Below are 13021 nucleotides of genomic sequence, written 5' to 3' on the forward strand. Positions count from 1 at the left end.
TCTCAACAGGGTCTTTCGGGCAGATGGGAGTTCTTCGCCGCCGGACGGGATCCGACCTTCCCCTGCCCTGCCCCTTACGTGCGAGCGGGGAGGCAGGGAAGTGGAGCAGCGGCCAGAGCGGGGCAGGAGGGTGGAGCGAGGGGCTAACGGAGACAAACCGAGGCGGGCCGGCCCTCCGCCCACTAAGGGGAAGGCCGGCGAGGAGGCAAGGCACACTCAGCACCGCGGAGGCGGGGCGCGCGGCGCACACCGCCGCCCCCTCCCCTTCCGTCCGCTCCGCCTCGGAGCCTTAACTGTCCCCCCCACGCCGGAAGCGCATTCCTCTCTCTCCCCGCCCCCAGTCGAAGGCAAAGGGGCTTTTATCGCGAGACTTCCGTCCTCCTTCGGGCGCTTCCGCCGGCGCCCAGATCGCGCGAGACCGCGGAGGGAGCAGGAGCGTGTGGCGCGCGCGGCGGCCGCGACGGACGCAAGATGGCGACGGCGACCATAGCTCTCGTAAGTGAGGCGCCCGTGACCGTGGGCCGCCGCTCAGCTGGCGGGAGTGGGTCGCCGGCCCGGCCAGGGCGCCGAAGGCCCCTCGGAGACGCGGCGGTCCTCCCGGGCCCCCGCGGCTCTTAGTCGCGAGAGGCGGGGGCGGGGCGGGCGCGAGGGGGGCCGGCCTGCGGCCTCAGCTTCCGGCTCGCGGGCCGCGGCTTCCGGCGGCCGGCGTCGCGCGGCCCCGTCGGGGTGCGGCCGGCCCGCCCGAGGCGAGCGGCCTCGGAGCGGAGCCGGGCGGCCGTCGCACTGTGCTGCCCTCGGGTGCGCCTGCAGCCCGGACTTGACGGCGGGGCTCCCGGAGCGAAGGCGTCCCTGCTCGGCCGGGCGTGCGGGGCCCGCGGGAAGGAGTCTCGCCCGCTGGGCAGGGTGGCGGCCTCGGCGGCTTGCACCCCAGCTGGGGCTGCGGAGAAGGGCTCACCAGCTCACAGGGACTCCGTCCGGCCTTAGGAACGAGGGACGTGCTGTCTGAGCACGCGTTGCTCGAGCGCAGTGTGTTGGGGCACAACGGGGAACCGGAGGCAGTCCCCGCCCTGATCGGGGGTCTGGTGGGCACGGAGCCCGTGGACTGCGAGCCCCAGGGCCCTGCGCTCAGGGTGTTGTGGGCACCCAGAGGAGGGACCCCCTCCCTCCCCTGCTCAGTGCTCAGCTACTGTTTCGTGCATCGAGTGCGCAGCGGAGGCGGAGAACCCTTGCACACACCACGCTCCCCTGGTGAAGTCTCCCTTGGCCCTTTGCCTCCGTCCTCCGCTCAGATGAGCGTCTGTTCTCCTGGGCCCTTCATGGCATCACTGACCCTCCCTTTACTTACCGTGCCACCAGCGCATACCCAGAGTGGCACCGTGAAGCCTGTCCGAGAAGGCAACGTTTGCAGGTGGCTGCAGGCTGGGTGGAGAGGGGAGACATTTGGGGGTCAGGGGGTATGCTTAGGCTGGAGCTAGGCCTTGGCCAGGCCCTGAGCTGGGGGCTGACACCCAGGCAGGGAGGCGGGACCCATGTCACTGGGGCAGGAACTGCCTCCCAGGGGGAGAGAGGCCCCTGCTTGTGAGGGGAGCCCTCTGGGTGATTTTCAGATCGGCTCCCCTTTTTCTACCCCATCTTGTTTCCGGTTGAAGTCACAGGAGCAAGTGACCTTTGTGAGAGGGAAGTTAGAAAAGAGAGGCGGGTGGAGGACTTGGTTACTGTCCCAGAGAGCGGTTAGGACTGGACAGTGACGGAGAGGGAAGCTTGGAGACAGGGACCCCGACCCCTGGGGACATATGGAATGTGGAGGAGGAAGAGAAGCCAATGAGAGTGGGTGATTGGTCTCCCCTGAGCGTCCTAGGGCCGTGTGAACACCAAGCCCCGGCCTTGGTGGCTGCTCAAAGCTGTAGCTAGCAGCACCCTGTACCTCTGGAGACTGAGGGATGAGCTGGCCTAGCTCTACTGTGGCACGGTGCCAGACCCGTGCATCACGGTGGAGGGGGGTGTGGGCAGAGAGTCTGAACCCTGTACGCTGGGGTTTTCAGTAGGGCTCTTTGTTGCCCGTTGAATTCTCTCGAGAGGTTAACACGTGGAAGCTGTAAAGATCCAGGCTTATGTCAAATTCTGGGAGTGAGTTCCAGGCTGTGGCTTGATACGTTCCTCTTCTAACCTGTTCAGTGGACAGATTTCTAGGCAGCCTGTTTTCTTGTCGTCTTAGCTGGGCGTAGTGAGAGCCTGTTCTGTCTTGTGGTCCGTGCATGCTGAACAGTGCTGGTTGCTGTCCTAAGGTGTGGCTTCAGCTCTTCTGGGAGGATAGAGTGGCACTGAACTTGGCTGATAGTGATCTGGTAAGGAAGGACACAGACGGATGCAGAAGAGCCTTCCACCCGGTGGCTGCGGAAACAGGCCTCAGCCCCTTCCTATCAGGGACATAGTCTTCTGGTGGCATAGTGTGTGTCTGACTTACCAGACCATTCTTCCCTACCTTTGGCAGCTGGACTCACTCCTGCTTGGGGCCGTTACCCTTGGGTTCCATCTAGCAGGGGCACCAGACCCTCTGCCTTCCCTGGGGGCACCGTCCCTCTCTCTTCCTCCTGAAGACCCTGGTGTGCATGCTACCTCCTAGGCCTCCCTGGCTGCCTACGCCCAGTGTGCCTCAGTCCCTTTCTTTGCATCTTGTGCTTGATTTTCTTCTTAGTGCTCATGAACCACAGAAGTCCTCTTATGTAGGTGCCAGTTGGCATGTGTCTCGTCTTGTTTTTGCTGCATCCAAAGTGCCCAGCACAGAGCCTAGCCATCTGGTAGAGAGCAGGGCACCACGTGAAGAGGACTGGAACAGACGGAAAGCATACTGCAACGGTTCTGCTTTGGGGATTGGACTCTGGGTGTTAACACCGATGCTAATAATCACTAAGATTTGCGGCATGCTGGTCTTGTGCATGGATAATCTGAAGTACTTTACCTGGAGTGACTCACTGAATTTTCATGCCAGCCCCAGGACACAGGCCTGAAGAGCCAGAAACCTGGAAATGTTAAGTAATTACTTAACTTTTCTGGTTTTCTAATGGAAATGATCCTCTTTGTCCTGGGCTGTTGGGCAGTGCTGGAGTTTGGGTCCCAGACTCCTGGGCTGCGTTGCCTCCCAGAGGGCACTGCTCACCCCTTGAGGCACTGCTGCCTGGTGCTGGGGAGCTTTGTGACCACAAAGCCTCCTATTTTCATTGCCACAAGGTGACAGCATATGACCAACTGTGATAAGAAATAGCAGTTTTCTCCAAGTTTTTTAAGTATCTGCTTAGAACAGAAGCTGAGGCTCTGTGGGACGAGGAGCTTGGTTTCTTTGTAGGCGATGGGGATGTCCTGTGTGGCATTCTCTCCTGGACTGATTTTTCCGGAGAAGTCTCTTTTGAGTTGTGTTCTGCTCTCAGCAATGTCCTGTTTCCTGTGTTGGTTGTCACGTTAATTTGGGAGAGCAGGAAGTTGTTTACAAATGTGCCCTCAAGTTGGCTCTGTTCATGGGTCAAGGGACTGGATTGCTTCCCCAGACCTGAAGTGATCTCTTGCTGTGAGCCTTGAGAGGGCAGCCTCTGCTCCGGATGTGCTCCCGGGGTGCCAGGGGACTTGAGGCAAGCCAGACACTGACCCTCTCCCCAGCTGCCATACACCCACTCGGGGGGGACCCATGTCCTTTGGTTCTCTCTTCCCTAAGAAACAGTGGTGCTGAGTTCAGAGCAACTTCAGCCAAGTCTCTGCTTGGGCGTTAGCCACAGGTTCTGTGCCCACTGGCCACGTCTCTAGCACAGACAGGCTTGTGTTGCTATCTCCTTTGGGGCTAGAGAGCCTGAGACACGCTCTGACCAAGTCAGCCTAGCCTCTGGCTTTGTGCACAGGGCTACAAGGGTGGGTATGGCTGTCCCCTGTGTTCCTATACATCGGTAGGTCTTGCAAGATGGGAGTGGGGAAAGTGTATTCTGCTCTCAGTTCCTGCTGTGTAGCCCCTGAGAAGGTGGAGTAGGTCTCAGGGCCCTTTTACCAAGTCCCCCATGACATTGCCCACGACATTGCCCACCTCCTGCCCTTGGCCTGTCTTTGCTCCTGCCATCCTGCTAAGCTGAGCTGGGAGCTGTTCCTTCCATTAGGCTCTGCATAGCAGTGGCTCCACGGCCCCTCGGTGTGGGGTATGGCCAGGCTCTCAGCTGCCAGCCCTGGACAGTTTGACTGCTGGGGGAGGGAGACTTGTGCGTACAGACCACCTGCCTGGCCCTGTCATTCAGAGGGCAGCCCTCCTCAGAGGTGTCTTCAGGAGGGGCTTGGGGTGTGGGCTTGACCAGAGCCTGTGGAAGGCATTGGGACTGATGCTGAGCCGTGTGTGGGGGGGCGGGGGGGGGTTGCTAGAGAGGTTTCCCTGTCTGCCTCAGGAGGGGATGAGGGGAGATGGCCAGCTGTGCCCCTTGTCATCCTGTCTGGCCTGGCCCAGCCTGCTGGCAGGAAAGGAACTGATCTTTTAGGACCTCAGCTCTGTGGCCAGGGGGCAGGTTTAGGCCCAGGGGAGGATGCCTTTCCTTGGCATGGGGCAGGAGCTCTCTTACCCTCTGTCCTGTCCTTTCCTGATGACTCCTTGCCAACTCCAGGCTACCTTAGATTCTGCCAGGGCAGCCCCTTGTGCCAGAGCCCTGGTCAGCTGCAGGTGTCCTGGAAGAATGGGTGGGGCGGGTGGATATTGTGGGATGTTAGGGGCCAAGCCAGAGCTGGGCTCTTCCGATGCCCCTGCTGGCCTCTCTTTCTCGTCCATGGGCACTTAGCCCTTAGCTAGGGAAGGGGAGAGAGGGCCGGGGCGGGTGGATCTCATGACTGTCCATTACAACATCTCCTTCCTGCCTGCAGCAGGTCAATGGCCAGCAAGGAGGGGGGTCCGAGCCGGCGGCGGCGGCAGTGGTGGCAGCGGGAGACAAATGGAAACCTCCACAGGTACTGACCTTAAGCATCCTTTCCCTCAGGCCCGCCCGCCCACCTGTCTGCCTGCCTGCCTGCCCGCCCGCCTGCGTGTCCCTGGGCCCAGAGAGATGCGGGTGGGGTGGGAGGAGCCCTAGGGACTCTTCTCTGCCTTCTGGGTGGAGTGCCCGTCTTGCTCCCTTACCGCCCAGCCTCCGGCCCGGCTCCCGCCTCTCCCTGTAGCGCCCACCTGCTTCTGTGGTGGCTCGCAGCCTCGTGTGTCTTCAGACTTTGGGCAGATAGTGACGGTGGTCAGGTGGGGCTGAACCTGAGCCATGTAAGTTGTTAGTCGTCCGTGTCCTACAAGATGGCAGCCATGCTGTTTCAGAATGTGATGGGTATTAAGAGCCAGAAACACAGATTTTCATTTGAAATCTCGAATTTAAATAAAACAACAAAGCAGAATAACGTGCAAGTCAGAGCACGGGGTCTGCGTGGGACTTGGGCCAGGCTTCAGAGGGGGCATGGGCAGATCTTGTCCTGCTCTGGTTGTTTCACCCTTGGGAGCTTGTCCTATAGGAGGTGGAGCCAGGCCTTGTTGCTGGGTAATAAGGTTCTTTGTGCTTTTCCATGGCAGCGTCTGCCTCCATTCGGTTCCAGTGGGGGCTCAACAAGGTGGCCTGGGGGCCTGTTGGAGCTGGGCCCTCCTGTGGCCCCCCCAGCACACTCAGGGGAGGGCTGGCCATGGTATGCATCCTGGATCCTGGGAAGTTGTGGGGGCTGAAGCAGATGGGCAAAGGGGCCAGGGCGTCCCTCTAGCCAGCCCTCCCCTGCTCTGGTTGATGGGAGAAGGGCCTTTTGTTTACCAAGACAAAGAAGAGATTGAAAAGTTTCTAAGGGGCTGGAAGGGGGTTGGCATTGATTACCATGGTGACAGCCTGCTCTAGAGTCAGAGCCCCTGGTTCTCAGGGCCTCTGTCCCACTAAAGAGAACCGGGCTTGGGGCCAGCTGGGAGGGCGGAGAGGACAAGCTTCAGGGGCCAGACTGGGTCACCAGAGTCGGGGCCTCCAGGCACCTTCTGCCCTTTGACCCTGTGCAGGAAACCCAGTACTTGGGCTCGTCAGGATGGTGGTTCTTGGGGTTTGGGTCAGCTGGCCCCTTCCTGCCTCCTTCGTGCCTCTGTCCTTGCTCATCACATCTGCATTGGGGATCTGCCTCCTCCGCCGTCCCTCCTAAGGCTGTGTGCTGGGAGTTGCAGAACATCCCCTCTGGAGGGGGCTGGCGGTGGTCTGTCCTTGCAGTTGCTGGGTAGCCCCAGGCCCTCTGAACTCGTGGGCAGGCAGGTGTGATCTGATCCCTGAGACACACACTCTTTGGTCCTGTGGCTGTGTTTTTCTTTTTGCTCGCATGGCTGTATTCTTTACCCTGCAAACAGCTTACAAATGAATTTTGACAGAAGGAATGTAAACTTAATCCTAGTTACATTGGATTTGTCTGCAGCGGGCTGTGCCTGCTTTATCCCCATCCCCCAGAATATCTTCTGGTCCCCATGCTCGCCTGGGTAGGGTGCTGGCAGGTCCACTTTTCCTCTGTGGTTTGTCTGCTCCTGGCTTCTCTTCCCAGGGGGCTAAGCACAGCCCAGGGAGGAGTTTGGTGGAGGTTGGGTGGAGCCCTCCTCTGGGCTGTTGTGGCCTGGGAGAGCAGCTCCAGGTTCTCAAGAGTGTGCAGAGATGGGGGATGGGGCGCTGCATGGAGGTGTGCTGGGAGGGAGGTCCTTTCCCTTACTGATCCCTGGAACTCCGCCCAAGCAGGGATGCGGAGTCTGTGACCCTGGCTGGGGCTGCGGGAAGGTGTGGGGGCAGGGGTGGACGCCAGGTAGTCCGGGAATGAGGAGTCCCTGCACATCCAGAGAACGAACCATGGCCCCTTTTCCTTATAAAGGATGGCCAGGGCCAGCTCTCTTGCATGGCAGGGGACTGAGGTTCTGGGGTCAGGTTTGCTACAAGAGCTGGGCCCCTTCTACTACTTGCTGCCTGTCTTCATAGCTCCTGAGGAGGCCATTGTGGCCTGGGCCCTGCAGCTGCTCTGGGTTGTCCCAAGGCCCCCAAGGTACCTGCCTTCCTCAGTGGCATGGGTCTTGAGAGAGACAGGCCTAGGGACAGCCACAGGGATGGCAGAAGGGCAGACCTGCCTGTCCCTAGGAATGGGCTGGGCTGGAGGCCTTGTGCAGTTGTAGGGGGAGATGGGTGGGGTGGGGTTCCTGGGGCCATATGAGGGAGGTCTTGAGCTTGTTCTTAATGACTTCCCTGCTCACCACCACCAGGGGACAGACTCCATCAAGATGGAGAACGGGCAGAGCACAGCCGCGAAGCTGGGACTGCCTCCTCTGACGCCCGAGCAGCAAGAGGCCCTCCAGAAGGTGAGAGTGTACCTCCTGGGGAATTGTGGGCATGGAGGGGGGGCAGTCGGCGGAGGAAGGCGCATCTCCCCACAGACCGGGCCCCCCAGTGCTCCTCACCGCCTTCTCCCGCAGGCCAAGAAGTACGCCATGGAGCAGAGCATCAAGAGCGTGCTGGTGAAGCAGACCATCGCGCACCAGCAGCAGCAGCTCACCAACCTGCAGGTGAGCCGCCAGGGCCCCACCCTCTGGCCTGGCGCTGGCTCTGCTGGAGGCCGCCCCACCCGCCTGGGCCGGGGAGCCTCCGCTGCCCCTCCCCGCCACCTCCACCTCCTCTTCCTTCTCTTCCTCCTCCTGTGCCTTTGGCCATCCCCACAAGGTGTTGTGGTTCTGTTTCTCAAGGACTCATTCTTGGGACGCCCAGGTTCCTCCGTGAGGCAGGAGTGGCCCAGCCTTACCCAGCTGCTGAGTGCCCATGGCCCCCTCCCCGCCCTTTCGCTGTAGCTGTGCCCGCACCCTGAGTTGGCTCCTCCTCTTGGACTTGAAATTGTCGCCTCAGGTCGCCTCTGCACCCATGTGGTGGTGCAGCATGTAGGGGCGTTCCTCCCTATCCCCACGGCCTCGGATAAGAGCCGTCAGGCCCCGACCCCTGCAGTGAGTCCACACCACCTGAACTGGGGTCCAGGACAGAGAGGACAGGCTGGGGGCGCCTCCAGCGGCACCCTGCTCTAGCCCTGTGGCCAGAAGCAGCAATGGCTGTGGGGAAGAGGCCAGGGCGAGGCTGACAGGTGCCTGGGCCTCGAGCCCCCTGCCCCCTGCCCAGCCCTCAGGAGATGCCCTGGCTCTTCACTGTGCTCCATCTGCACCCTCCTCCTCCTCCTCCTCCTCCTCCTTCTGCTCCTTCTCCTCCTCCCCTTCCTTCCCTCCTCCCCCTCCCTTCCTTCTGCCCCGCCGGCCAGGCTGTGGGGCGGGGCACCTGGGGCTCTGAGGCCCCCCTGGGCAGGTGCCGGCGGCTGGCCAGTTGGCTGGCAGTTTGGGAAGGCAGGCGGACCTCCCTGGCAGGGCGGGGACTCCGGGCCTTGCCGCTGTCTGAGTGAGGTGTGACGAGAGCGGGAGACTGCTCGGCTCCAACAGACTGAACTCTGTCTTTACTGTCTTTCAGATGGCAGCAGTGACAATGGGCTTTGGAGATCCTCTCTCACCTTTGCAATCGGTCAATAGAAATGCTCACTTCTTCCGGGGCTCATGTCCTTAGTCAGGGCTAGAGGGGGGCAGTGCAGCCCGCGTGCTGGGGACCTTGCTCCCCTAGCCGGCCCTGCCCGCCAGCTCGGGACGAGCGCAGCAGAGCGCCAGGCGTGGCGGGGCCAGTGGTGTGGGCGGGCACCCACCCGGGACCGCCCCTGGGGAGGCCTCCATCTGCTCTGAGGTCCCGCCTTAAAACTAACCGGCCAGGTAACTGCAGAGGGCAGCAGGCCAGGAGGGTAGCTGCCCACGCCAGGCCCACCTGCACCCATGTCGCCCTCACGCACAAGGCACAGCGCCTGGGCCTCCAGCTCTGCCAGTCTCCAGGCTGCCTGGGCTCCTGGGTCGGGGTCAGGCCCCCGAGGAGAGAAGAGTCCTAACTCACGGCCCCATCAGACCCTGGAGGGAGGATGGATGGATGGGGTGGGGGGCTGGGGGGTCCCAAGCAAGCAGCAGAGGGAAGGGCAAGGACTTGGTCCTCTGGGCCTGGCTGTCAGCAAGGTGTAGGGGCCATGCAGGCAGGGGCTGGGCTGAGCCCAGAGTGGGCCAGGGAGGAGGCAGAGGCGGTAGCTGAGACCTTGGCTGCCGTGGGCGGAGGAGTCTGGGAAGGAGATGCTCCTCCATCCCCCAGAGGCAAGCTGAGGAGGAGGCCAGGCCCCGCTCCAGGAAGTCTGAGGGGGAAACGTGGCTCTTTCCTGGGGGTCATCCCGGAGTGTGCTGCTCTAACGGGGGAGATGTGGCCCCGTTTTTGAGGGCCAGACAGACCCAGTGTTCTCTCTGGAAAGCCGCTGTCTGTGGGGAGATGTAAGGGAGAGGGCTCTTGGCCCACCTGTTGGGAAGCCCACACTGAAGAGGAGACGTACTCCTCTATCTTGGGGAATTTTGACCCGAGGGGTAGATGGTTTCATGTTGGGGTGCCTGGTGCAAGAGGGGACATAGTTCCACCTTTGGTGGTCCTTGGTCTCAGCAGGGGCCTGAGGCCTACTTGTCGGGAGCCCAGTTTGAGGAGGGCAGTCCCATTTGGGGGGGAGGATTCCTAGTTTGGGGGATATGTGGACCTTATTTTTAGGTTCCTCTCTGAGGGAGGGGAAGGCCTGGTCTATACACTAGGCCAGCTGGTGTCTAAAGAGGGAAACTGGTCTCCGGTTATGGGAGCCCTTTGAGGGTGAGGGGAGCCCCGGTTCATGGAGAAGCTAGAGCCAGGGCCCTGTCTTTGCCTGTCCTGGGCCTATGGTGTCTTCCCCGGGGCTCAGCTCCTCCTGGTGGCCCACTGCGTGTGGCTGTGGGAACCCCCCTGCCTAGCACATCGTGTAGAGGTGGCAGGGGTGGGAAGCCCATCCCTGAGGGTGTGGAGAGGTCCCTTGGCCCAAGCTGGCCCCAGTGCAGGGGCAGTGTTTGCCCAAGCAGAGCTCTGGGCCTGCTGGGCGTGTTATCTCCCTGCTCCAAGGAGCCCTGGGGCTTCTCTTTTTGGCAGCTCTGCCACCTTCTGATGTTCCTGGGGGCTGGGTCTTGTGGCTGCAGATGTGAGCTCCAGCCAGCCCTTTTTTGTCAGGTGTTCAACACACTGGGGGGCTTGCAAAATGCTAAGCCCCTACCTGAGTTGGCCCTGCATGAGCAGCTGCTCTTTGTTCTCTCTCCAGGGAGCCCCCATCTGGGCTCCTGACCTCCTCCCCTGGGCTCTCTTCTGGGCAGTAGCTGCCCTGTCTTCTGCCCCCTCTCTTGCCTCCACACTAGTGGGTCCCTCCAGCTTGGATGGCTTCCCCTTCCCTCTTCCGTCGGAGCACTTGACCAGGACCCTAGGAGGATCTTCCAGCCCAGCTTGGGGTACCTGGCCCCCAGACTGGAAGGTGGGCAGGGTGGGAGGGTGTGCAGCCCTGCCTCCCGACCGCCTGTCAGCTTTGCTGCCAGTCTGCCCAGGACCTGGATGGGCCGGGGTGCGTCCATGTCCTGCCTTTGGGCCTGGCCTTCCTTCCTGGGGGTAGGGTCCTGTTGACCCCTGCTACCCTGACTACAGGAGCGGAGCCTGCACCGTGCTGCCGCATGGGGAGCCCTCCCCACAGCGGAGCTGGGTAGGTGGGCCAGGAGGGGAGTGGGCTGCTCAGCCTCTTGCCACCCCCTCACAAGCCAGTGGCTCTCTCTCCCCTTGTGTCCTGCTCCAGATGGCAGCTCAGCGGCAACGGGCACTGGCCATCATGTGCCGGGTCTACGTGGGTTCCATCTACTATGAGCTTGGGGAGGACACCATTCGCCAGGCTTTTGCTCCCTTTGGACCCATCAAGAGCATTGACATGTCCTGGGACTCTGTCACCATGAAGCACAAGGTGGGCTTTAGTCTGCCCCTCCCCACCCCCCACCCTCCCCACCTTGGGCTCTGTTGGCCTCACGGCACGTTCCTGCACCCAGGGCTTTGCCTTTGTGGAGTATGAGGTCCCAGAAGCCGCACAGCTCGCCTTGGAGCAGATGAACTCGGTGATGCTGGGAGGCAGGAACATTAAGGTGAGGGCCAAGGAGGTGGGCCTCAGGGCTGGCACATCAGTGTGCTCTGTTCAGTCAGCCGGGTGAGGCAGAGCAGCCTGTCCAGAAGCCTGAAGGCTGACGTGGCCAGGCCTGTGCTGACTGGGGGCTTTGTGCCCTGCCTCTCTCCCAGGTGGGCAGACCCAGCAACATAGGGCAGGCCCAGCCTATCATAGACCAGCTGGCTGAGGAGGCACGAGCTTTCAACCGCATCTATGTGGCTTCTGTGCACCAGGACCTTTCAGATGATGACATCAAGAGTGTATTTGAGGCCTTTGGCAAGATCAAATCTTGCACGCTCGCCCGGGACCCTACAACTGGCAAGCACAAAGGTTATGGTTTCATTGGTGAGTTCGGAGAGACTGTGGTGAGGGCGGGGCCCACCTGGCACGGTGGCTGACCCTCACTGCTGTTCCTGCCCTGCAGAGTATGAGAAGGCCCAGTCGTCCCAGGATGCCGTGTCTTCCATGAACCTCTTTGATCTGGGTGGCCAGTACTTGCGAGTGGGCAAGGCTGTCACCCCCCCGATGCCCCTGCTTACACCTGCCACACCTGGGGGCCTCCCACCTGCTGCTGCTGTGGCTGCAGCTGCGGCCACAGCCAAGATCACAGCTCAGGTGAGGGCGGGTCCGGTCGCATAGTTCACTTGGTGGGGACAGCTCCTCCCTCCCTCATCCTCTGGGGGTTGGCTCTTTGTGTGGTCTTGAGCGGAGGCAGCCAGACTGGGGACTGAGTGTGGTGGCCTTCTGGGTTGCAGGAAGCAGTGGCTGGAGCAGCGGTGCTGGGTACCCTGGCCACGCCTGGACTGGTGTCCCCTGCACTGACTCTGGCCCAGCCTCTGGGGGCTTTGCCCCAGGCTGTCATGGCTGCCCAGGCCCCGGGAGTCATCACAGGTGAGCCTGGGTGGGTCAGGCCTTCCCTCCTTCCCCTGCCAGTCCTCTGGGCATGGCCCTCTGCGCCCCAGGTAAGACATTGCTCAGTCACGGCTGAGTGGTGCTGGGGCACCTTCCTGGGAAGGGCAGAGATGGGGGGAGTGTGACTGCTGGACCTGGTGGGTTTGCTGCAGGTGTGACCCCAGCCCGGCCTCCCATTCCGGTCACCATCCCCTCTGTGGGAGTGGTAAACCCCATCCTGGCCAGCCCTCCAACGCTGGGTCTCCTGGAGCCCAAGAAGGAGAAGGAAGAGGAGGAGCTGTTTCCCGAGTCAGAGCGGCCAGAGATGCTGAGTGAGCAGGAGCACATGAGCATCTCGGGCAGCAGCGCCCGCCACATGGTGATGCAGAAGCTGCTCCGCAAGCAGGAGGTGCGCCGCCGGGGCCAGTGGGGCGGCCGGGGGGGAGGGGAGTGGTCCAGCCAGCCATAACTCAGCCGTCCCCTCCCCCACACAGTCCACAGTGATGGTTCTGCGCAACATGGTGGACCCCAAGGACATCGACGACGACCTGGAGGGGGAGGTGACCGAGGAGTGTGGCAAGTTTGGTGCTGTCAACCGCGTCATCATCTACCAGGAGAAGCAGGGCGAGGAGGAGGATGCGGAGATTATCGTCAAGATTTTTGTGGAGTTTTCCATAGCCTCCGAGACTCACAAGGCTATCCAGGCCCTCAATGGGCGCTGGTTTGCTGGCCGCAAGGTGGTGGCTGAAGTGTATGACCAGGAGCGTTTTGATAACAGTGACCTTTCTGCGTGACCTTGGCCCGGTTGCCTGGACTTGCACTTGCTCCTTGTTTCCTCTGGGTTTTCTAGTGATGTGTTGGGGTCTCAGGCCCAGCCGCCCGCGGGGGGATAAAGGTGCAGATGCCGTTGGCCCTCGACATCCCTGTGTGGCAGTGGTCCTGTGCTTCTGGGCTCCCGGGGGCCGGGGCGAGGCGGGAGGGCCGGCCGCAGAGGGCGCAGGGGCTCCCCTGCCGCCGGGGGAGGGCGGGGGGCAACCCACCCCAC

At 61.7% G+C, this 13021-nt stretch overlaps 1 protein-coding gene across 10 annotated transcripts; it reads left to right on the plus strand.

Moving 5' to 3' along the window:
- Positions 1-314: 314 nt before the first annotated feature.
- On the plus strand, positions 315-12894 carry PUF60 (poly(U) binding splicing factor 60). Of its 10 annotated transcripts, none has more exons than XM_045895738.3 (12): positions 341-495; positions 4882-4965; positions 7253-7348; positions 7463-7552; positions 8490-8540; positions 10729-10890; positions 10973-11065; positions 11217-11430; positions 11510-11700; positions 11841-11976; positions 12150-12385; positions 12471-12894. In XM_045895738.3, exons 1-12 carry the CDS (start codon positions 472-474, stop codon positions 12768-12770), a joined length of 1677 nt encoding a protein of 558 aa, XP_045751694.1. In that variant the 5' UTR covers positions 341-471; the 3' UTR covers positions 12771-12894. The 10 variants fall into 10 exon arrangements, with proteins under 10 accessions (XP_045751695.1, XP_045751694.1, XP_064443822.1 ...); XM_064587752.1 differs by having other exon boundaries at positions 11319-11430; XM_045895734.3 differs by having other exon boundaries at positions 379-495; positions 4885-4965.
- The last annotated feature ends 127 nt before the right edge of the window (positions 12895-13021 follow it).

This window comes from Mirounga angustirostris, unplaced genomic scaffold (assembly GCF_029215605.1).
Source record: "Mirounga angustirostris isolate CCGP_5_RB_7025 unplaced genomic scaffold, mMirAng1.0.hap1 SCAF_4, whole genome shotgun sequence".
In the NCBI taxonomy this organism is placed as follows: Eukaryota; Metazoa; Chordata; class Mammalia; order Carnivora; family Phocidae; genus Mirounga; species Mirounga angustirostris.

Bases quoted from the DNA above. Each gene is read 5' to 3' on its own strand.
- PUF60 (XM_045895738.3), top strand. From the start codon at position 472: ATGGCGACGGCGACCATAGCTCTC. The intron at 8,541-10,728 runs GTCAATAGAAAT...GTCCTGCTCCAG, and splicing joins CTCTCTCACCTTTGCAATCG to ATGGCAGCTCAGCGGCAACG. The intron at 11,431-11,509 runs GTGAGTTCGGAG...CCTGCCCTGCAG, and splicing joins CAAAGGTTATGGTTTCATTG to AGTATGAGAAGGCCCAGTCG.